At 50.5% G+C, this 23,003-nt stretch overlaps 1 protein-coding gene across 2 annotated transcripts in view; it reads left to right on the forward strand.

The window, feature by feature from the left end:
- Positions 1-23,003, forward strand: part of SLC25A43 (solute carrier family 25 member 43) — a 33,270-nt gene that overhangs the window by 7,805 nt on the left and 2,462 nt on the right. Inside the window, exons 2-4 of one of the 2 annotated variants that reach the window (XM_045050550.1) lie at positions 290-531; positions 3,144-3,316; positions 8,339-9,222. In XM_045050550.1, coding sequence (XP_044906485.1) covers positions 290-531; positions 3,144-3,316; positions 8,339-8,515 — 592 coding nt within the window. In that variant the 3' untranslated portion in view covers positions 8,516-9,222. Of the gene's footprint in view, positions 1-289; positions 532-3,143; positions 3,317-8,338; positions 9,223-23,003 lie in introns of those variants that run through there. The other variant, XM_023248805.2, reaches the window with a different exon arrangement.

A 23,003-nucleotide genomic window follows, 5' to 3' on the forward strand; every position in this document is an offset into this window, starting at 1 on the left:
GCCTCTCCCTCCCTCCCCACTCCCCGCCCCTGTCCCAACTCGGGCTCTCTCTTGCCAAATAAAGAAAGAAACTTTCAAAACATAAAATGTTTTTTTAAAAAATGAAGTGAGAAGAACTTAGGGTAGACATCAAGAAGAAGTTTGGACGGCTGCTCGCAGCTAACTAGAATTCCACAGATATAGTAGAAGCGAATGTGCTATTCATTCACCCTAATACATTAGTATAGTACTTTTCACTTTGGAAAACCTTTCCAAATGCTGGGAGATAATGCAAGAAATTGTCTCCTAGGTTTGTCATGCTGTTCACGGATGACCTGGGCCATATTTCCCAGTGGAGATCTATCATGGCCGGGAGTCTCGCAGGCATGGTTTCCACTGTTGTGACCTACCCTACAGACCTCATCAAAACCCGGCTGACTGTGCAGAACCTGCTGGAACCATCTTACCGAGGGATCTTCCATGCTTTTTCTACTGTCTATCAACAAGAAGGGTTCCTAGCCCTTTACCGAGGGGTTTCCCTTACTGTTCTAGGTAAGATGGAACTTTTCACCTTGTCCAAGAAAAGGCTGCGTTCTGTGATATGTATGAACGTACCGTATACCGTTGCTCGTAACCAGTTAAATGCAGCTTTTTGAGGTCGTGGTCACATGGATCCAATCCATGTAGAGCCAGTTAGCTTGGTTCTATTCCATAGCCATACGCCCCACTTGCAACTTTGGCCTGTCACACCCCAGGGCGGGAAGGAGGAGACAGTGGAGGTGGCTCAGCCCAAACTGATAGGAAGGCAACCCCACGGACCCCATCTGACTGCAGGGAGGCGTCTCAGCCTGCACCCATGGGCGCGCACAACCAGGGCAACACCTGGAGCTTCTGTGGTCTTGGGAACCTTTGCCAGGGCTACAGACGCACGAGTCACCAGTGTCCCCCAGTTGCCAGACGCAGCGGACTTTCACCCATTATGTGACCTTTGTTGCAGCATTCGAGGAGACTGGCCACCCCTTCTTCCGGAAACTTGGCTTCTAGGACCCTACCGGCTTCTGGGTGTCTTCCCCATCTTTCTGGCTCACCTGACACTCTCCCCGGGGCTCCTTCCTTACCTTTCTTTCCACCCTCCATCCCCTCCCCGGGTGGCCTCAGCTAAGCCAGTGGCTTAAACAGGCATCATGATACTCTAATGACCCCCCAATGTCACCTCTGTAATAACAGAAACTAACGGTTCCCCTGCTGCTTCCTGTGGCTCAAGCGGGAAGAAATTTACAATCGAAGAAATTTACAATCGCCTCAGCTCCGCTCCTCTCACCGCTGTGGCTTCAGTCAGCGCATACCGTCCACTCGACCCCTCCACTCTCAGTCTGTCGCCCCCTCCTTCCCTGCACCCACTGCGCTCATCCTCCCTTCCCCGCAGACATGAGCAAGATGCTCCCACCTGGTCCCAGGCCCCGGTCTCTCCTGCCTACACTAAAATTAGCCCTTTCACCACCCCCATGCCGCTGTCCTCCTTTAGAGCCTTCACTGATGGGCCCCTGGGTGGCTCAGTCGTTAAGCACCTGACTTCGGCTCAGGTCACCATCTCACAGTTCGTGGGTTCGAGTAGCACATCGGGTGAGCTCGAACCCCACTTCAGGTGAGCCCTGCTTCTCTGTCTGTCTCTCTCTGCCCCTCGCTCACTTGCGCCCCACCCCCTCTCAAATAAACAGATAAAGCCTTCACTGACTTCTGAGCTACAGGGGAAAGCCCAAATTCCTTATGGCACACCATCAGATCCTTCACACACGTGGCCCCCACGGCCCATCCCACCTCCTCTCCTGCCCCACCTCCACCTGCACTCACTCTCCAACCATACAGAAAAACCTGCAGTTTCCTGGAGACCCCACTCCCTCTGTACCTGCTGTTCCTTCTGCCCGGACTGCCTGTCCTCTCTCCCGATGTCTGGCGAACTCCTACTCAATCCTCAAGACCCAGTGGAAAAGTTCTCTCTTCTGTGAAATCCTTCCTGATCCCCCTAGGCAAAATTACGAGGATCGTCATGTGCCTAAAGAACTTTGTATAGCCCACCCCCCCCCCGCCCCATCCAATTATGGCACATATCCGCTGCCTGTCCCCTCCACTAGAGGGTGAGTATCTCTAGGAATTAGCCTACTCTTTGTGTTTACTCCTCTTTGTATTCCCAGCAGCTGACACAGGGCCCAGCATATGACATAAAGTCCACAAATATTTTCTGAATGAAGGTAAATGCGGGGTTGGTGCTTCATGTTTAATGTGTTTATTAAATAAATATTATTGCATCTTCCTAAAGGCAAGCAACCCCACTGATGCTATCCCCTCTTTTAAATCTCATTTGAAGGAAATGTAGTACCTCTGTAAACTTAAGATAGCTCCCAAAGTTTCTGGAAGACCAGTCCCTCCTAACCACTTCCAAAACCTGATTAAGTGCCACTCACTGACTTTTTCTTTATGGGAGTGATTTTTTTTCCCCCAAGATTTTATTTTTAAACATTTCTAACACCCAACCATCCAGATGCTACAATTAACTTTTTTGCTTTATCATCTATCTGTCCATCCCTCTGGCCATTCACCAGTCCATCTTCCATAATTTCTGATGATTTCCATGTAATTTCCAAACATCGAGGCACTTCACCCCTCAACCCGTTCAACATTGTGTAATCATTATCTAGAGTTCAATATTCGTTTGTGGTTCCTCGTAACGTAAAATTTACGTAAAGGGCGCAAACCTTTAGTGAACCATCCCCTGTGTTTTGACAAATAACACAGCCCCTATCAAAATGTAGCACATTATCAACCACCCAAGAAAAGTTCCTTCCTATTGCTCTGGTGGAAGGGATTTTATTTGTTTATTTAAAAAAAATTTTTAATGTTCATTTTTGAGAGAGAGAGAGAGAGAGAGGGCAAGTGGGGCAGAGAGAGGGGGAGACACACAATCCGAAGCAGGCTCCAGGCCTGCTGTCAGCACCGAACCCGACATGGGGCTGGAACGCACGAACCTTGAGATCCTCCTCCGTCATCTGAGCTGAAAGTCGGACACTTAACCAACCGAGCCAGCCAGGCGCCCCTGGTGGGAGGGATTTTAACAAGCCCAGTGTTGCCAGAGACAGAAGCAGCCTCTTCCTGGCCTCGTGTTGCAGGTGCTCTCCCGTTCTCTGCCGGCTCCCTTCTCGTTTACATGAACCTGGAGAGAATCTGGAATGGACCCCGAGATCGGTTCTCTCTCCTCCAGAACTTTGCCAATGTCTGCCTGGCCGCTGCAGTAACCCAGACCCTCTCCTTTCCTTTCGACACAGTGAAGAGAAACATGCAGGTGAGGGGTGATGTTGGGGGCGCGTCGCGTACGAAGGGGCGCCTTGACGTGGGCTGCAAAGAACACTGACCCTGAGTGATGCCGGGTCTCCAGGGCGCTCGTGACCACTCACGAAAATCCTGTGCAACCCCACGCACCCTCCTCCCGGCATTTCTGCTACTAACCTCAGGGCTAGTGGCCCGAGCCAGGTCACCTCCCTGTTCCCATACTCTGCTTTTGTAGGTCCTGGTCAAAGCCTCCAGATGAGGCCCACTTTTCTTTCCTCTCTTCCTCAAAGCTGCCTCAGTGAGGGAGACTGGAAAGAACAAAATCAGTTTAGTTTCGTTTATCTATAATAATGCACATGGATTATAGAAAATTTGGGAGGGGCGCCTGGGTGGTTCAGTTGGTTAAGCATCCAACTTTGGCTCAGGTCATGATCTCATGGTTTGGGATTCTCTTGCACTCACTCTCTGCTCTCTCTCTCTCTCTCTCTCTCTCAGAATAAATAAATAAACTTAAAAAAAAAAGAAAATTTGGGAAATACAGAAAAGTATAAAAAAGAAAACAATAATTACCTATAAACCCAGCACCTATGCACTATGATTAATAGTTTTCCTGCATGTTTGTGTGTGTGCATGTATACATGTGTGCGTATGCATAAATGTATATGATACATGTATATGGAAAGTTGGGTTTTTTTTACAAACTTGTGTCCCTACCACATATAAAAATTAATATCCTACTTTGTTCACTTATTATATAATGGATATTGCCCCAGGCCATCAGCTATTGAAAATGCCTTTTTAAATTTTCACATAATATTCCATTATATGGGAGCGCCTGGGTGGCTCAGTCGGTTGAGCGTCGGACTTCGGCTCAGGTCATGATCTCATGTTTCATGGGTTCGAGCCCCGCATCAGGCTCTGTGCTGACAGCTCAGAGCCTGGAGCCCGCTTTGGATTCTGTGTTTTCCTCTCTCTGCCCCCCCCCCCACTTGTGCTCTCGCTCTCTCTCTCTCTCTCAAAAGTAAATAAAATGTAAAAATATTCCATCATGTGGATGTGCCATAGATTTTTTTTTTTTTAATGATGGCTTATTCTTGCAAAGTTCTTGAGGCTAGAATTTTAATATCAGGTTGATGCCAGGGCCAGGCCCCATTTGAAGGCTTTGGGGTGGATCCTTCCTTGTCTCTTCCAGCCTCTGGTCGCTTATTCCTTGGTCTGTGGCTGCATGATTCAATCTCTGCCTCCATTGTGCCATAAATAACAATTTCTTGGTTTTTAAATATTTAGGCTATTTCTAATTTTTCCGGGTGATAACGTTACAGTGAAAACCTTTGTATTTTTTTTCACATCCGTGATGACACCCTTCAGCTCTATTCCTACAAATCGACTTACAGGTCTCACGATAAAAATAATTGTAAGGCTCTTTTGCTTTTTTAAGTTTGTTAGTTTGTTTATTGTGGGGGGGGGGGGAAGACGGGGAGGGAGCATCCTAAGCGGGCTCCACACGGCCAGAGGAGCCTTATGTGGGGCTTGAACTGACGAACTATGAGATCATGACCTGAGCTGAAACCAAGAGTCAGATGTTTAACCAACTGAGCCACCCAGGTGCCCCCCCTTTTAAGTTTGTTTGTTTATTTATTTTATTTTTAAAATTATTTTTATTTTTTTATACTATAAATCAGGGTAAGATGCACTAGAAGTAGGTATTCGGGGGTAAACCTGATTATCTTTTTCCCTGGTATGGAAACCTTCTTGATAACAGATGCACAGAGCTTCAACAAGAAGCTTTAAAATATACGCAAAGTCATGATGGTTATTGGAAAAAAAAAAAAAAATCCCAAAGAGGTAATTGCATGGGTTTCATAAAGTATGATCAGCATCCAGTTATGAATAACATCATAAATATCACCCAAAGATATAGGAAGTGAATTCTTAGGGTTGCGGTCAAAGTTTTATTTTACAGGCATTAATAAACATAATAATACCCGGTCCACCCTACTTAAAAAAAAAAATTCACTCCCGAGACAGAACCACAGGCTGCTGTTCCATGGCAACATGCATTGCTTCCTCTGGCCATTAGATGTCGCTGCAGTAAACGGGGCATTTCTGAGCACTCAGGATCTTAGCCTTGCAGGTAGCGATCTCCGTCCAGTTAACAACCTCCTAATCCCTGCTTGAAATCCACCTTCAGTTTGGAGGGTAGGGAGCCTAGGAACAACAGGCTAACTCGAAACTCTGTTGTGGTGGGTTTTTTTCCTGCAAGGCACACGATCCACATTCTCCAAGACGAAGCTTCGGTAGCAGCCCCCCCCCCCCCCACCCCGCGGGAGCCTGCCAGTTTTGCCAGTGGAATTTGTAACCAGGGGACTTTGCCTGGGAGCCAGGCTGCCCTGAACTGAGGACACTTAATGGCAATGTTTGCATTCCGCTGGCTTTTCTCCTCGGGCTGCCTGTCAGGAAGCGAATCCACGTCAGGTGTCTGTTAGATAACCAGCTGGGCGGGGAATTTTCTCAACTCCCACACTGACTGGCCACTTTATCTGAATGTCTCGTTCTCCTAATATGCTTTTGTCCAGATACACGCGCACAGACACACACACACACACACAGTCTGCCCATCTAATGCCATATCAGGTTGGAACGCTCTCGAACATTAATGAGAATGATCAGAAGTCTCATTTAACCAGCTGGACCCTTCCTTCACCATGCTTCCACTCATTTTTATTCCTTTCTCTTTTTCTCGCCCTGGCTCCTGGCTGGCATGCTAGGGAAATGGGGAGGTAAATAAATTATGAATGTGCATGTTTTGATGCAGTGGTTTCCGGTGGGGAGCGGGGGGTGGGTCAGCCCTGTGCACAAATGGCAGGAGGTGTCCCCCACCCGGTGTGCCGCCTGAAATCGCCTTGGCCGCCCTTCAGTGCATCATGGCTCAAGCTCTTGCAGGCACAGCCTGTCCTTTTCATCTTCATCCTCCCTCACGTGGCCCAGAACGTGGGCCTGAAATGTGTATTTCAAGGCAGCACTGAGTGTACTGAGAGAATAAGTGGCACAGGGAAGATATTGACGGAGACTAATCCGTCTAATTAATCTGTGGGCCCTTAATAAAGGCCGGGGACGGAGTCCTAAGCAAAAGGTTCTCTGGACAGGTGCATGTGGAAGAGAGAGGGAGACCGCTGCCCTGACACTCGAGGGAGCAGCTGAGAACATGGGAGCCTTGGAACCTGGCGGGCCCTCTGAGAGGGTCAGGTGGGAGGCACCGGGCACCAGCTTGGTGTCGCCCCCCCTCCCCTCCCGCCCCACACCCAGCCCAGAATCTCTGACGCCCTCCCCCGCGGCCCATGTTAGGTGTCTCCATTTCATCAAATATAAAACCGAGTGCCTGCCTGTTGCTCTGTACCCCAGGGGACTTTGACCCCATCAAGGCTCACAAGGCAAGCAGGATTGGGCCAGGTCAGCATTTGAACTGCAAGTACATAAACTGAAGGACAAAGGTGGTATCCGAGCGGCACAGCTGACCGAGCAGAATACACAGGGTCCCTGAGCGAAGAGAGGCCCCGGGCTGTTCAAACAGAGACGCTGAACCCACCCGAGATGCTTAGCACCTCAGGCTGCCTTTACCAAACGGGGCGCGCTGTCACTTGGTCCGTCCCCTCCCGGCACAGCCCTGTCCTCCTGGGTCTCACACCCAACTCCACGTGTTCAGCCCCGACCCACGCTCCTCGCTGCCCGCTGCGCGTGGTTATCACCTGTATACACTGTCGCCTCTAATGTAATCTGTATCAGACCGACCTCTCCTTCCCCTGCAACTTTGTGCCCAGGGCTTTCCATTTTGTCCCCCCACCCCCCACCCCCAGTCACCCAGACTGGAATTCCAGAAGTTGCTGTTCACGCTTCCTCTTCCCCTCCCCCAGGCAACCTTGAGTCCAGTTGGTTCTTCGTGCCTGCTGCTCCCACCCTGGTCTTTTTGTCGCGGTCCCTGCCCTAACCTAGGACCTTGTCAGCTCCTGCCCAGGCTATGGCAGTAAATCCTCTAACTGGGCTCCAGGATTAAATCCAAACATGGGAGCGCGCCTGGGTGGCTCGGTCGGTTGGGCGGCTGACTTTGGCTCAGGTCATGATCTCGTAGCTCATGAGTTCGAGCCCCGAGTCGGGCTCTGTGCTGACGGCCTGGAGCCTGCTTCAGATTCTGTATCTCCTCCCTCTGCCCCTCCGCTGCTCACGCTCTCTCTCTCTCTCTCTCTCTCTCAAAAATAAACATTAAAAAAATGTTTAATCTAAAAATGATCATAAGCATCGAACACTAACGTAGCAGGCACTGTGCCAAAAGTACTTCATGCTCATTATCTCATTTCATCCTTAACAACGACCCTACGAGGTGGGTACTGTTCATATGAAGCCCATTTGACAGATGAGAAAACAGAGGCACTGAAAGGTCCCAGGGCACCTGGGTGGCTCAGTTGGTTAAGCGTCCGACTTTGGCTGCGGTCATGATCTCACGGTTCAGTTCATGAGTTCAAGCTCCGCATTGGGCTCTCTGCTGTCCACACAGAGCCTGCTTCAGATCCTCTGTCCCCTTCTCTCTCTGCCCCTCCCCTGCATGTTCTCTCTCTCTCTCTCTCTCTCTCTCAAAATAAATAAACTTTTAAAAAAAAGAAAGAAAGAAAGGTCCTGCAGCCTGCCCAAGTAACTGAGCTGTGATTGAAGACCAGGTAGCCTGGAGTGGCTCAGTCGTGAAGCACCTGACTTTCGCTCAGGTCATGATCTCACGGTTCACTCCCCGCTTTGGGGGAAAAAAAAAAAAAAAACCACAAGCCCTACTTCCCTCTTCCTCTCTCTCTCTCTCTCTCTCTCTCTCTCTCTCCGCCCCTGGCTCACTTGCGCACCCCCCCACCCCTCAAAAAAAGACCAGGTAGAGGTAGCTTGTCTCCAGGGTCAGTACTCATTTCAGTCCCTCCAGCCCAGCCCAGCCCCTGGCTCCTGCCAGCCCCATTTCCTTAAGATCTGCCTGTGTTCTGTCCTTCTTTATTGCCCGTAGAGAACACAAGCTGAAGTTGAGCCCCTTGGCCTGGCCTGCTGCCTGTACCCACTTTGCCACCGCATTACACAGAGGTCCTATATTCGGAGTTGCAAAATCAAATGCCAGCAGCAACTTGGAAGTAACATGGAGGAAAAAAAAAAAAAAAAAAAAACCGACGCAGGGAAACCCAGATAACAGGCACTCACCCACTAAAGACGGCTTTCAAAGGCTTTCTGAGCCATCACAGTCTTTTTGGCTTGCAAGCATTTTGGAGAGCTAACTGGTTCTGTGCTCACAAAACGTGATTAGCATCTCAATACGGGTCGCGGGAGGGAATAAAGGAAGCCGGTGGAGGCCAAGGCGAGTTCCCCTTCTCCAAGGGTTGGATGCCATTTTGAAACGTGGGCCCAGTTTTTCAGGGGAGGCTACACTCCAGATTTTTATGTCAAAATCTCCCAGTGTTCCAATGTTGGCAAATAAAAACGGTTGAATCTTGCGTGGGCTAAATAAGCCCTGCCTTTTTATAACCTCTGCTCTATTCAAGCCTCCAGTTCCGTCAGAATGATCTTAGTCCCCGCCCCCCGGGCCCCCTAGAGAATGAATGAATGTATTTCACATTCCTGTCACCTCTGCCTGGACCATCTACCTGCCTCTTGAAGGCTCAACTGAGGTGTTTCACCTCACAATGAGGGTGTTCCAGACCACCACGAGGAGGGGATTGTGGGGCAGGAGAGGCAGAGTTCACGAACAATGTGCTTTACCAACAATTGCAGATTGGAAAGCACTGGAAGCCAAGGTTGCTTGGGTGGCTCAGTCGGTTAAGCGTCCGACTTCGGCTCAGGTCATGATCTCACGGTTCGTGAGTTCAAGCCCCACGTCGGGTTCTGTGCTGATGGCTCAGAGCCTGGGGCCTGCTTCAGATTCTGTGTCTCCTGTCTCTCTCTCTCTCTCTCTCTCTCTCTCTCTGTCCCACCCCTGCTCATGCTCTTTCTCTCGCCCTCTCTCAAGAATAAATATTAGGGGCGCCTGGGTGGCGCAGTCGGTTAAGCGTCCGACTTCAGCTCAGGTCACGATCTCGCGGTCCGTGAGTTCGAGCCCCGCGTCAGGCTCTGGGCTGATGGCTCAGAGCCTGGAGCCTGCTTCGGATTCTGTGTCTCCTTCTCTCTCTGCCCCTCCCCCCTTCATGCTCTGTCTCTCTCTGTCTCAAAAATAAATAAACATTAAAAAAAAAATTAAAAAAAAAAAAGAATAAACATTAAAAAAAAAAAAACAATTGCAGATACTATGTTTTCATTTTCACCCCCACCCCACCCCTGAGGGCATACTTATTTGTTTCAAGAGCTTAGTGGGTAACACCTCCCCCCGCTCCGTTTTTTTAATGTTATTATTTTTGAGCGAGAGTGCGATCAAGCAAGGGAGGGTCAGAGAGAGGGAGAGGGAGACAGAGAATTCCAAACAGGCTCTGTGCTGACAGCAGAGAGCCTGATACCAGGCTCGAACCCACGAACCATGAGGTCATGACCTGAGCCCAAGTCGCACGCTCAACCCACTGAGCCACCCAGGCGTCCCCCCCGCCAAGTGATCCCTTTTAAATGACGCCGTTAGTCTGTATGTGCCCTCTGAGCCAGCCAGTTGAATTTCCGTAGCGTTTCTCTACATGCCCCACCCTCTCCCACGTCTGTGTCTCCGCCTCCCCCCTCTCAGGGCCACCTCCTCAAGCCTTCTGTCACCCCATAGCTCAACTCTCCTTATGGCTCTCTCCTGGCTCGAAGTCCCCTGCTTCCTTGTGTTATAACCTTCCGTGTCACGAGCCCCTCCATCCCCTCGAGACTGCAAGCTCTTTGCCTTCGGGAAGTAGGGCTCACACATTTGTGTGTCCCCACCGCACGTGGCCTCATGTGGCAGGCACTCGATACTTGCTGAAAAATGAATGAAGTTCAGGGCCGGTTTATGAGATCTCACTGCCCGCGAGCACACAGAATTGAGCCTTAGCTGCCATGGGGGGAGCTCCAAGTCCTGTGCCCGTCCCTCCCCAGCTGTTCCCATCTGAAGACAGGTGAATATGCTGAAAGGCCAGCGTCGGAGAATTTGTATTTGTTAGTTTGTTGATTTCAGTAACTGTGGCCCAAGGTGAACGAACGGGGGGGTCTCAATCTGTGCTCGTGACGGGGGGGGGGGGGCTTTTGTCAGGGGCAAGGGTGGGGACAAAAGTAGGTCAGGAGGAGGGAATGAGAGGAGAGTCTTGCCTGGGATTAATAAATTATAATCTGATAAGAACTACCATTTATTGGTCATGCAGCAGGGACGAGGCAGTTTATTATCCCACTCCATCCTCCTTCTCGACCCTTTGAAATAAGTGCTGGGTACTAGTCCTGTTTTCTAGCTGAGGAAAGGAGGTGCAGAGAGGGTAAGTTACTTGCCCAACAGTCACACAGCCAGCAAGTGGTGGGGCTGGGATTGAACGCAGGCCTCTCCTTCCTCCGGCCCGTGCTCTATCTTCCAGGACGGAGTACGGGGCGCTTGTGCCTAGACACCAGGTAATCTGTCTGTGTCTTTGCGTTCCCTTGCCCTGGAGGCAGGAGTAGAGGATGAGGGCGGAGACCTGACCTTGACAACTGGGAGCTCACGGTCTCAGTGCCAGAGCAGTTGAAACCAACAAACAAAAAAACAATAACGTACACGCTCAGAAACGGACAGACAAGAGCGTGGTTTGGGCCAGGGAATGGTTAACTCAAGTTAAAAGGGCGGGAGGGGAGTCTTTAGAAAAACCGGGCTGCCCAAAGGCTCTCTTTTAGTCCCTGGCAGCCTGACAATGGAAGGCTTGAAGCCAGCAGATCGGAATGAGGAACACAGATGGTTCAGTAGCCAAGACCTCTGGCGGGCCACAAACTGACCAGGCAGGCACAGGCGAGCAGGGTTTCGGGTCTTCTGTCTAGTTCAACACTCCTTGCTTGACATAGCGTCTCTTCCCAGCAGGAACAGAGCTGGAACAGAGCTCGGTAGAGCCACCTCACCTATCCAGCGGTGCAAACACTGCTGAGTTCTAAAGCTCTCCGGGTAGTGGGAGAGGACGCGAACGTAGCCTTTACTCTGTTGCCTTTTTCCGCTCCTGGCTGTGTGCCCGGCTTACTCTGGGGTCTGGCCCCTTTGGGGAGTAACTTCTGCCTAAGTCAGTAGCGTTACCTTGGCAGTCTGCCCAAAAAAAAAAAAGAAGAAGACACTTTTCGGATCCAGGTGGATGTCCGGACATCCCTTAGGCAAGATGGCTTTGGTTGAGCATCAGTTGTGCCGGTGTAGGGGAAGGAGAACTCTCCCCTGGGTTTTCCCAAAAGGTGTAGAGTGCCCTAAATACTTTAGGGATGGCAGTTGTTGGTCATGGAAACAAGACTGGCCCTAGAGCTGGCTTACTCTGGGAATCAAAATGGCCGCCCTGTGCTAAGCAGGCTTCTCTGAGCTCCAGCTCAACAGTAACAGCGGCTCTGATAGGCGCTGACCCCCCCCCTCCACAAAAGGGGTGAAGGAGGAGGTAGGGGAGAGAGCGAGGTCCCCATCTCCACCGCAGGGGTGAAGAAGGAGGTAGGGGAGAGAGAGAGAAAGAGAGGTCCCAGAGAAGGCCTGCTCTCAGCCAGGAAAGACCGCAGCCCCTGCTGTCAGGAGGAGACCAAGACCACAGCTTGCTGACCCCTCTGCTGGGCTCCAGCCAGCTGGGAAACGCACACACCCCTGGTGGTCACCCCCTCCCCCCACGGAGCTGTTGCTTGTTTGGCTTTGACAGCTACGTTCCTCTTAAAGCCGTAATGGGCAGACTCGCTCAGTGGTCAAGAGTATGGGCTTTGGGGGCACCTGGGTGGCTCAGTCAGTTAAGCACCTGACGTCGGCTCAGGGCGTGACCTCGTGGTCTGAGAGTTCGAGCCCCGCATTGGGCTGTCTGCTGTCAGCACAGAGCTCGCTTGGGGTCCTCCGTCTCCCCCTCTCTCCGCCCCTCCCCTGCTCACGCACTCTCTCTCTCTCAAATATTAAAATTAAAAAAAAAAAATTCAGAGCGTGGGGTCTGGATGCCGGCCCTGCCCCTTACCCCTCTGTGAACTTGCGTAAGGCCTGCGGCCTCTCTGAGCCTCGTCTTCCTCGTCCGTAAAACATGGGGATAAGCGTAGTGCCTGACTCATACACCCGCAGAGAACACAGAATTGGGTTAATGCAGATACAGAGCCGGGCACGCGACAGATCCTCAATAAAACTGAGGGGCTATTTGTTATTGTTCTTGAAGCATCTCTTCAGAACCTATGCGTGGCGTTGGAGGCCCGATTCGAGCTGTAAAAGCCTGTCCAGGTGTGTTTCCGTGTGCTCTGTGATTGTCATACACGCACAAAAGGGCCAGCTAGCCTCACAAAACCTCAAAGGAAAGGACCCTCGATCTCGAGAGAGAATGGGGAGCGGGGACGGTAGGAGGGTTAATGATTCATCGGGTTGGGTGAGCTTGACAGGCATTTACCTAGAGGCCACCGTGAGCCAGCAGGGCACAAATCCGTATACTCCCAGCCCTCCGAAAAACTGCTTTCTTGATCTTTCCCCTCAGCCCCATCGGGGTGACGCCAAATTTGGCTCTTCGGGGCCACGGCTGCTCCGGGCGCTGCTCCCAAGGCCTCAGCCGGCTCCACCCCCCTGCATCTCAGTCGCTGCTTCCTCGAGTCCCCGCGAGTCGGGCCCAGCCGCACCTCTGGTTTCCCCACCCCCCCCTCCCGACCCCGCACCCAGGAACTCACGGTTTCTCTTCTCTCTTGCCAAGCACAATACTAACCTGCGGTCCCTTTGCCGGCTTCCCCGCCATTCCCGTTACCTCGGGCTTTCTGGACTGCTAGTGGCCCCCCTGGTCTGCTGAGAGGCGAGGCGTGCGGGTAGGGGTGGAGGGTAGCTTGTCGGCGGCCGTGATGAGGCCAGCTGCCCACACCCACTGTGCGGACCTCCCCACGGCAGAGCCGGGCGTTCCCCAGCCGTATGTGGACGGCCCTTGGGGGTCAAGGTCTGCCAAGAGCAACCTGGGCCACGTGGTTCACAGGACCACGAAGGTCCTTTTACGCCCATACGGTGGGCTTCTTTTGTCGCTCGGTTATTGGAGACGGGCCAGAAGACAAAAGCTTCCTACCACGACTGCCTTCCGCGTCTATCCGTCCTCAGACGGTGTGGGGACGGGACGGCTTGGTCTTCAGGTCGTGTCTTAACGTGTCCACGGAAGATAAAAGTTGTTTCCAGTAACAGGCCAAAGGTTCTGAGCTCCCGTTTGCTCCAAGTACAAGACCCTTCTTCTTTCTTCCTTTTCTTTCTTTTGTCCCTCCTTTTACGTACTCTTTTTTTTATAGTTTTTTAAAAGTTGATTTATTTTTGAGAGAGAGAGAGAGAGAGAGAGAGAGGGCCCTCGCACACGTGGGGGAGGGGCAGAGAGAGCGAGAGCGAGAGCGAGAGAGAGAATCCCAGGCAGGCTCCACACTGTTAGCACAGAGCCCCACGTGGGGCTCAGACTCACAAACCGTGACATCACGACCTGAACTGAAATCAAGAGTTGGATGCTTAACCAACTGAGCCACCCAGGTGCCCCTCTTTTTTATAATTTTTTTAAAATTTTATTTGAGAGAGAGAGTGTGTGTGCGTGAGCAGGGGCGAGAGGCAGAGGGAGAGTGAGAATCTTTTTTTTTTTTTAAGGTTTTTTTTTTTTTAACATTTATTTTTGAGACAGAGAGAGACAGAGCATGAATGGGGGAGCGTCAGAGAGAGAGGGAGACACAGAATCTGAAGCAGGTTCCAGGCTCTGATCTGTCAGCACAGAGCCCGACGCGGGGCTTGAACTCACGAACCGCGAGATCATGACCTGAGCCGAAGTCGGACGCTCAACCGACTGAGCCACCCAGGCGCCCCAAGAGAGAGAGTGAGAATCTTAAGCAGACCCCACGCTCAGTGCAGAGTCCGACCCGGGGCTCGATGCCACGACCCGGGGATCACGATCTGAGCTGAAATCAAGAGTCGGGCCGCTCAACTGACTGAGCCACCCAGGCACCTCATTTAAATATTCTTTTTTTAAACCAAGAATTTATTTTTTTAGAGCAGTCTTAGGTTCAGAGCAAAGTTGAAAGAAAGGTACAGAGTTTTCCCACACGTCCCCCGCCCCCACACATGCCCGTCTCTCCCATTCTCACCACCCCCACCCGAATGATACACTTGTTACAATCGATGGAACTCTGCGGGGACATCATAATCACCCAAAGTTTGGACTTTACCTTAGGGCTCACTCTCGCTGTGGTACATCCTATGGGTTTGGACAAATGTATAATGATGTATCATTATAGTATCCAGAGTATTTGCACTACCCTAAAAATCCTCTGGGCTCTGCCTATTCATTGCTACCCCCCCCCCCCCAAACTCCTGCAAGCACTGATCTTTTTACAGTCTCCAGAGGGTCATATATTGGAGCGGGAGGTGAGGGAGGTGGGTTGGCACCTGGGAAGGTGCCGGAGAGGACACATTTCAGCTGGGTCCTGAAGGGTCACCAGGAGTTTACCTGGCAGTAAAAGCGGGGGAGGGGGAGGTCTCTGCGGGCGAAAGCAGCAGCCTGAACAGTGGCAGAGATGGGTGTGTGTGTGTGTGTGTGTGTGTGTGTGTGTGTGTGTGTGTGTGTGTTTAAGTAAGCTCGAGGCCCAACGTGGGGCTTCAACTCCTCACCCTGAAATCAAGATCCCACCTCTACAATACAAGGTTGTGGGGTTTTTTAATGTTTATTTATTTATTTTTGAGACAGAGAGAGACAGAGAGAGACAGAGAGAGAGACAGAGAGAGAGAGAGAGAGAGAGAGAGAGAGAGAATCCCAAGCAGGCTCCGTGCTCAGCACTGAGCCCGACTCAGGACTTGATCCCATGACCATGAGATCATGAGCTGAGTCTAAATCAAGAGTCGGATGCTTAACCAACTGAGCCACCCAGGCGCCCCCAACGTTTTTTAAAAAGACAGGTAGGGGTGCCTGGCTGGCTCAGTCAGGAGAGCATACGACTCTTTTTTTTTTTTAATTTTTTTTAATGTTTATTTATTTTTGACAGAGAGAGAGAGAGAGAGAGAGAGACAGAGCATGAACGGGGGAGGGTCAGAGAGAGAGGGAGACACAGAATCTGGAACAGGCTCCAGGCTCTGAGCAGTCAGCCCAGAGCCCGACGCGGGGCTTGAACTCACGGACCACGAGATCATGACCTGAGCCGAAGGCGGACGCTCAACCGACGGAGCCACCCAGGCGCCCCCACAGCATATGACTCTTGATCTCAGGGTTGTGAGTTCAAGTCCCACATTGGGCGTAGAGATTACTTAAATAAATAAATTTTTTTTAATCCTCAAAAAAAAAAAGAAAGGTAAAGTTTAAGAAAAGAAGAGAGAGAGGGAAGAAGGAGCTGGGAAACAGTTCCAATTAGGGAATTTACAATTTTTTAAATTAAGTTCATTTATTTATTTTGAGAGAGAGAGAGAGAGCACAAGTGGGGGAGGGACTGACAGAATCCCAAGCAGGCTCCGTGCTGTCAGCCCAGAGCCCACTGCGCGGCTCAGTCTCACAAACCTGTGAGATCTTGACCTGAGCCGAAATCAGGAGTCAGATGCTCAACCGACTAAGCCACCCAGGCACCCCCGGGGAAAGGAGTCTTTTAGTATCTAGCAAGAGTCCTTTTTTTTTTTTTTTTTTAACGTTTATTTTTGAGAGAGAAAGAGAGCACAAGCAGGGGAGGGATGGAGAGACAGGGAGACAGGGGACCCGAAGCAGGCTCTTCCCTGACAGCACAGAGCCCAGTGTGGGGCCTGAACTCACGAACTATGAGATCGTGACCTGAGCTGAAGTCGGACGCTCCACCGACGGAGCCACCCAGGTGCCCCAGCGACGTTGGATGTAGAGATTACTTAAAATCTTTGGGGCGCCTGGGTGGCTCAGTCGGTTAAGCATCAGACTTCAGCTCGTGTCACAATCTCATGATCTGTGGGTTCAAGCCCCTCATGGGGCTCTTTTCTGGCAGTGTGGAACCTGCCTGGGACTGACTCTCTCTCTCTCTCTCTCTCTCTCTCTCTCTCTCTCTCTCTTTCAAAATAAATAAATAAACTTTAAAAAACAATAAAATCTTTTTTAAAAAGTTGATCAGGCTGGATTAAAGAGGAAAGAGACAACGATGTCTCATATAAAATGAAGAACTATGGAACCTTATTAATTTGCATGGCATTCAAATTATACTAACAACCCAGGACTCGGTAAGGAAAATAATAATATAAATAGCATAGGGCGCCCGGGTGGTGCAGTCCGTTAAGTGCCTGGCTCTTGATCTCAGCTCAGGTCGTGATCCCACAAGTCTTGTGGATTCGAGCCCCGTGTTGGGTTCCGCGTTGACAGTGCAAAGACTGCTTGGGATTCTCCCTCTCTCTCTCTCTGCCCCTCCCCTGCTCACACTCACACTCTCTCTGTCTCCCCCCAAATAAACTTAAAAAAAATAAATAAATCCCATTTTTGAAATGAGGAAATTGAAGTTCAGAGAAATTAAGGAACTTGCTTGCGATCACACAGCTGGTGACCGGCAGAGAGAAGGGTTGGAATCCAGGTCTGTGTGACGGTAAAACCCATGCACGTGACCTTTGTGCCCCACTTGGACTTCCCCAAACGGCTCAGCTGTCTGCGATTGTAGGGCCCGGAAAGTTTCTCTACTAGGCTGTCCTTCGTTAACCTACTTTCAGTCATATATAATAAAACAGAATATCCTTCTAAAATTTCGTAATTTAGGTGTCACTAATTTAAACGAACCCCCCCACTCCCCCCCCCCCGCCCGCCACACACACACGTAACACGTCGGAATTAGTGACGTTTTTCTGTATTGTGTATTATATGCCCTTGTGGTGGGGGTTCACGAGAGAGGCTAAAGTCTAATGATATAGAGGACTGCTGCCATCGCCAGGGGGGTTGCGACAAGGAACGGGGTGGGGTGCCCTGCAAGGACACAAGTGAGGTACATGTTGGGTGCAGCACACGTTGTCATTTTATGTCTTGGAACTTAATGCTTTATTTATTTTTGAGAGAGAGCGCGAGCAGGGCAGGGGCAGAGAGAGGGGGACAGAGGATCCAAAGCGGGCTCCACGAGACAGCTTCGAGCCTGATGCGGGGCTCAAACCCACAAGCCACGAGATCATGACCTGAGCCGAAGTCGGACGCTTAGCCGACTGAGCCGCCCAGGTGCCCCCATGTCTTGGAACTTAGAGGCCAAGGTCAGGGAGTCCCTGGGAGGCAGGTCCTGGAGGGCAGGCCACAGTGACCCAGGAGGCAGAGCACCTGGCTTTCGTCGTGGTCACTCTTCCGTTCAAGATCTTGAGTTTTCATCTGTCAAATGAAGTCATTGGAGAGGAATATCATTTTTTTTAAGTTTATTTATTTGGGGAAGGCAGAGAGAGGGGGGAGAGAGAATCCCAAGCATTGACAGCGCAGAGCCCGATGCGGGGCTCGATCTCACGAACCGCGAGATCATGACGTGAGCCAAGATCAGGAGTCAGACGCTTAACCAATCGAGCCACCCGGGCGCCCCGGAATATCATTTTCTGAAGATTTTATTTTTAAGTCATCTCTCCACCCAAGGTGGGGCTCCAACTCACAACCCCAAGATCAAGAGTCACACGTTCCACTGAATGAGCCAGCCGGGCGCCTCCGTTGGACTAGAATATCTTAAAGTCCCTTTCAGATCTGAGTCTGTGGTTTGGGGATTCGGGGTTATCGGGGCCCAGAGTAATGAAGATCTGGGAACCAGCAAGAGAGCAAGACAGGGCCAGGCTTTGTGGTCAGAGACAACAGAAATCTACAGTCCCCGAGGCCTGACCTTCTTGGTAGTTTGTTTCAGTGATTAAACTTGAGTTTGAGCGCTGCTTCTCTGGCTGTAATTTGCTCGTACATTCTACGGAGATTTATGGAGGATGGCGGAAAGAGGAGAGTAAGACGTGGTCTCAGCCATCAGGAATTACGGTCTCCGGGGGAAGAACACGAAACAACGAACGAACAGAAAATAGAATAAAATGTCTTATTGACTAGCCGTGTGACCTCGATCAAATCACTGAACCTGTCCCCAGGCCTCAGTTTCCTCACCTGAAACAGGTGCCTACGCGGTCAACAAATGCCTGTGGATTGGTAATAGGACTACGACTATTATTATGGGCGACGGGTGTGCTTAGCAAAATAGAACTATCTTCACAGTGTTGCAAAGGGAGAAATGAAACCGCGTGAAAGTTGATCCTGGTTTTCTCCGTATCATATTGGACAGTTTTTTAGCCACCGTCTTTGTAACTCGTGCCTAACGTTATGCCAAAACGCTTTAAAAACTCCAGACCACTCCCGTCCTGAGCATTTCAGGCATTTGTTCAGCAAACCGTTCACCGAGCCCCGGCCATGTGATACAGAACTGAACAAGGCCAGTCCCTACGGAGTGCACAGCCCCCTCCGAAAAACGGACATGCGAAAGAGTTGTTTGTATTCACTGTCTCCAGTCTTTCTCTTCCCATCTCTCTTGAATGATGCCCACCAGACTTTGGCCCTCGCCACCCAACACAAACTTCTTAAGGCAAGCAGTGACCTCCGTGTCTCTAAATCCAGCGGTCGGTACTCAGGCCTCATCTTCTCGGCTCCCTCTGATTTGCTCACTGCCTGCACTTGGCTTCTGAGACGCCACCCTGGCCTGCTGTCCCTTCTCAACACCGACAGCCCCTTCTCGGTCTTCTTTGCGTGACTTCTAAATGCGGGGGTGTCCCCGGACTCGGGCCCTAAGTGATCTCATCCGGTCTCCTGGCTTTAAATACCATCCAGGTGTTGAGGACTCCCAAATTCTATCTCCAGCCCTGACCCTCTCTCCTGAGCTCCAGACTTGTGTGGCCAGCTCTTGGTTTCGGCTCAGGTCATGATCTCACAGTTCGTGGGATCGGGTCCCACGTCGGGCTCTGCATTGACGGTGTGGAGCCTGCTTGGGATTCTCTCCCCCTCTCTCTGCCCTTTCCCACTCCCCCCCTCTCAAAATAAACATTTTTATGTCACTCTCCTATTGAGAACCCCCCCAGCGACTCCCATTCTCACTCAGTAAAAGCCAAAATACTTACAATGGCCTACCAGCCATTGTTACTGTCTTGTTCATTCCATTCTCACCACATTGGCCTCCTTTTTGTCTCTCTAACGCCCTAGGCATGCTCCTGCCCCAGGGCCTTTGCAGATAGCTGCACAATTCAAGTCCTTCAGATCTTTCCTCAAAGGTCTTGCTTGGTGAGTCTCCCTTGACCACCCAAATAAGACTTCAACACCCTCTAGGCACTCCCTGTATCTTTTCCCTGCCCCTATTTTCTTCAGAGCATCCCGTGCCTTTTAATATTTGGTATAATTATTTACCTTCTTTGTCTATTCCCCTCCCCCAACTAGAATTTCAGCTCTGTGGGAACAGGGACTTTCATCTGTTTGTTCACTGCTGTATCCTCAGCACCTGGCACCTAGTGGGTATGAAATAAGCATCTGAATAAATGAAAAGTCTTCAGAGGGGATAATGAGAGCTAATGGAAGCACAGAAATATTGCTGAGGAGTGCAGGGGTTGAATGATGCTTTTAATGCCAGGAAAATTGTTATTTAAGGGCCTTGTACGTCATTCTAAGGAGCTTGGATTTCCCAGGAATCCCAGGTTCCTGACTTGGGGCAGCAGGTTGAATGGTGGTGACATTCACGGAGTTAAGAAATACAGAAGAGGCCGGGCGCCTGGGTGGTTCAGTCAGTGAAGCATCTGACTTTGGCTCAGGTAATGGGCTTGCGGTTCATGAGTTTGAGCCCCACATCAGGCTGCCTGCTGTCAGCACAGAGCCTGCTTTGGATCCTCTGTCTCCCTCTCTCCCTCTCTGCCCCTCCCCCACTAGCATGCTTGTTCTCTCTCTCTCTCTCTCTCTCTCTCTCTCTCTCTCTCAAAAATAAATTAAAAAAAACAAAAAAGAAATACAAGAGTGGCTGAGTGGTTCAGGCAGTTGAGTGTCGGACTCTTGAGTTCGGCTCACGTCATGAACTCACAGTTCGTGAGATCGAGCCCCACATCGGGCTTTGTGGTGAGAGTGCAGACCCTGCTTGGGATTCTGTCTCTCCCTCTTTCTCTGCCCCTCCCCAACTTACGCATGCGTTTTCTCTCTCTCTGTCTCTCAAAATTAATTAATTAATTAATTAAAAAGAAATACAGAAGAGAGAATAAATTTCATGGGGCACCTGGGTGGCTCAGTCAGTTAAGCATCCAACTCTTGATTTTGGCTCAGGTCATGATCTCACGGTTGGTGAAAATCAAGCCCCACGTTTTGGGCTCTGCCCTGACCGTGTACGGAGCCTGCTTAGAATGTTCTCTCTCCCTCTCTCTCTGCCCCTCCCCTGCGCTCAACCTCTCTCTCTCTCTCTCTCTCTCTGTCAAAATAAATAAATAAACTTAAAAAAAGAAAATAAATTTCATGTGGTCAAGGTGAAAGGCAATAATGGGTTCTAAGAGTGTCAAGTTTTGAAAACCTGTGTGCTGTCCAGGTGGAGATGTCCAGTAGGCAGCTGAGTGCTTGGTTTGGGAGCTCAGGGTGGGAGGTCAGAGCCAAAGAGAAAAATTTGAAAGTCATATAGCTGTAGATGGTGTTTAAAGCCATGGCTATGGTAGAATTTCCTAGAGAAGTCGTATAAATTGAGGAGGGCAAAACGTTACTGGTTATTAATGCCAAATACTGCTCCAAAATCCAGTAAGAAAATACCAAGGGTGCCCGGGTGGCTCAGTCAGTTAAGTGTTTGACTCTTGGTTTCATCTCAGGTCATGATCTCATGGTTCTTGAGCTCCACGCTTCGAGGAACCTGCTTAGGATTCTCTCTCTGCCCTTCCCCAGCTCTCTCTCTCTCTCTCTCTCTCTCTCAAAATAAACTTAAAAAGATATTTTTAAAAATCCTACTGAATTTGGCAGTGAGGAGGCCCTAAGTGAATATATTCATTTATTCAAATATTTCTTGAACATTTGCTCTGTGTCAAGGATACAGAAGATACCATGGTGAACCAAACAGGCAAAAATCCCCTTTGCCCCAGAACTAAAATTCTAGTTGAGAGGAACAGACAAATAAGAAAAGAAATAAGGGACGCCTGGGTGGCTCGGTCGGTTAAGTGTCCGACTCTAGAGTTTGGCTCAGGTCATATCACGCTTCATGATATCACGTGAGGTCATGGGTTCAAACCCCGCATCAGGGTTCACACTGATGGTGCAAAGTCTGCTTGGGAATCTCTCTCCCTGTGTTTGCCCTCCTCTGCGTGCTCCCTCTCTCTCTCATACAAAGTAAATAAACTTGCAAAAAAAGTACAAATGAAAAGGGAAAGGGACGTCCGTTAACAGACGAGTGGGTAAACCCTGTGGTGGGGCCGCACAACGGAAAACACGACTCAGCAATAAAAAGAACAAAGTACCGAGGAACACCAGAACAGGGATGGATCTCAGAAGCATCAGGGCCAGTGGAAGAAGCCCGTCTCAAAAGGTTACCGGCTGGACGCTTCCATGTATGTGACATGCTCAAAAGGCAAAACTAGAAGGCCAGAGAAAAGATGGGCGGCCGCCCAGGACTGGGAATCGGGGAGGCCCTGACGGGAAAGGGGCAGCGCAAGAGCATCGCGGGGGCAGAGGGGCACTTCTGTGGCCTGACGGTGCTGATGGTCACACGAAGCTCTACGGAGGAAGGAGTTGTTGTCTTTTTTCCTTAAGAGAACGTTTTTTTCTTTTTTTAATGTTGATTTATTTCTGAGAGAGAGAGAGGCAGCATGAGTGGGGGAGGGGCAGAGACAGGTTGAGAGGGAGAGAGGGAGAGAGGGAGAGAGAGAGAGCACCCAAAGCAGGCTCCGCGCTGACAGCACAAAGCCCAACACAGGGCTCAAACCCGTGAACCGCGAGATCATGACCTGAGCGAAAGCGAGAGTCAGACGCTTAACCCACCGAGCCACCCAGGCGCCCTGAAGCGAACTTTCTATGTAATAGTAAATAGCAACGCTGGCCCATATTTATTGACCCTTCCCATGTGCAGGACGCTGCTGAGTGCCTTCCATGCACCCCTCGTTTAATTCTCACGAAAGTCCCATGAAGTGGGTACTATGAATAAGGAAGCCAAGGCTCGGGGGGGGCTAGGTAAGTGCCCAGGGTCACATGGCCAGCAGGTGAGGCGGCCGGGATAGAACCTGACTTGTCTGACTCCGGAGGTTCTGCTCTTCTGACTGTGAGACTCTATTGCCTCGCCCGCGTGGAAGATCGTTTTTGTTGTGTGTTTATCTATTTGCTTATTTATTTTTAAGTAATCCCTACAGCCAAGTTGGGGCTCGAACTCATGACCCTGAGATCAAGAGGCACGTGCTCTTCTGACCGAGCCAGCGGGGCGCGCCCCTCCCGCCTGGCAGATCTGGATTGCACTTCACAAGAATGCCATGCTAGCCTCAACGAGACATTTCGGAAACAAACCAAAGTATGCGCGACGCTCAGCGTGACCCTGACACCATTTCTGAACGCCAGCTGTAAGGGGCCGTCCCCCTCACGGTGGCCCAGAGCTGTCACGTGCGTATGCAGATGGTATACTGAGAAGTCCTTTCATCTGGTCCCTGAAACTGTTTTACTAAAGGACAAAAATGT

Source organism: Felis catus, chromosome X, assembly GCF_018350175.1.
Source record: "Felis catus isolate Fca126 chromosome X, F.catus_Fca126_mat1.0, whole genome shotgun sequence".
Lineage (NCBI taxonomy): Eukaryota > Metazoa > Chordata > Mammalia > Carnivora > Felidae > Felis > Felis catus.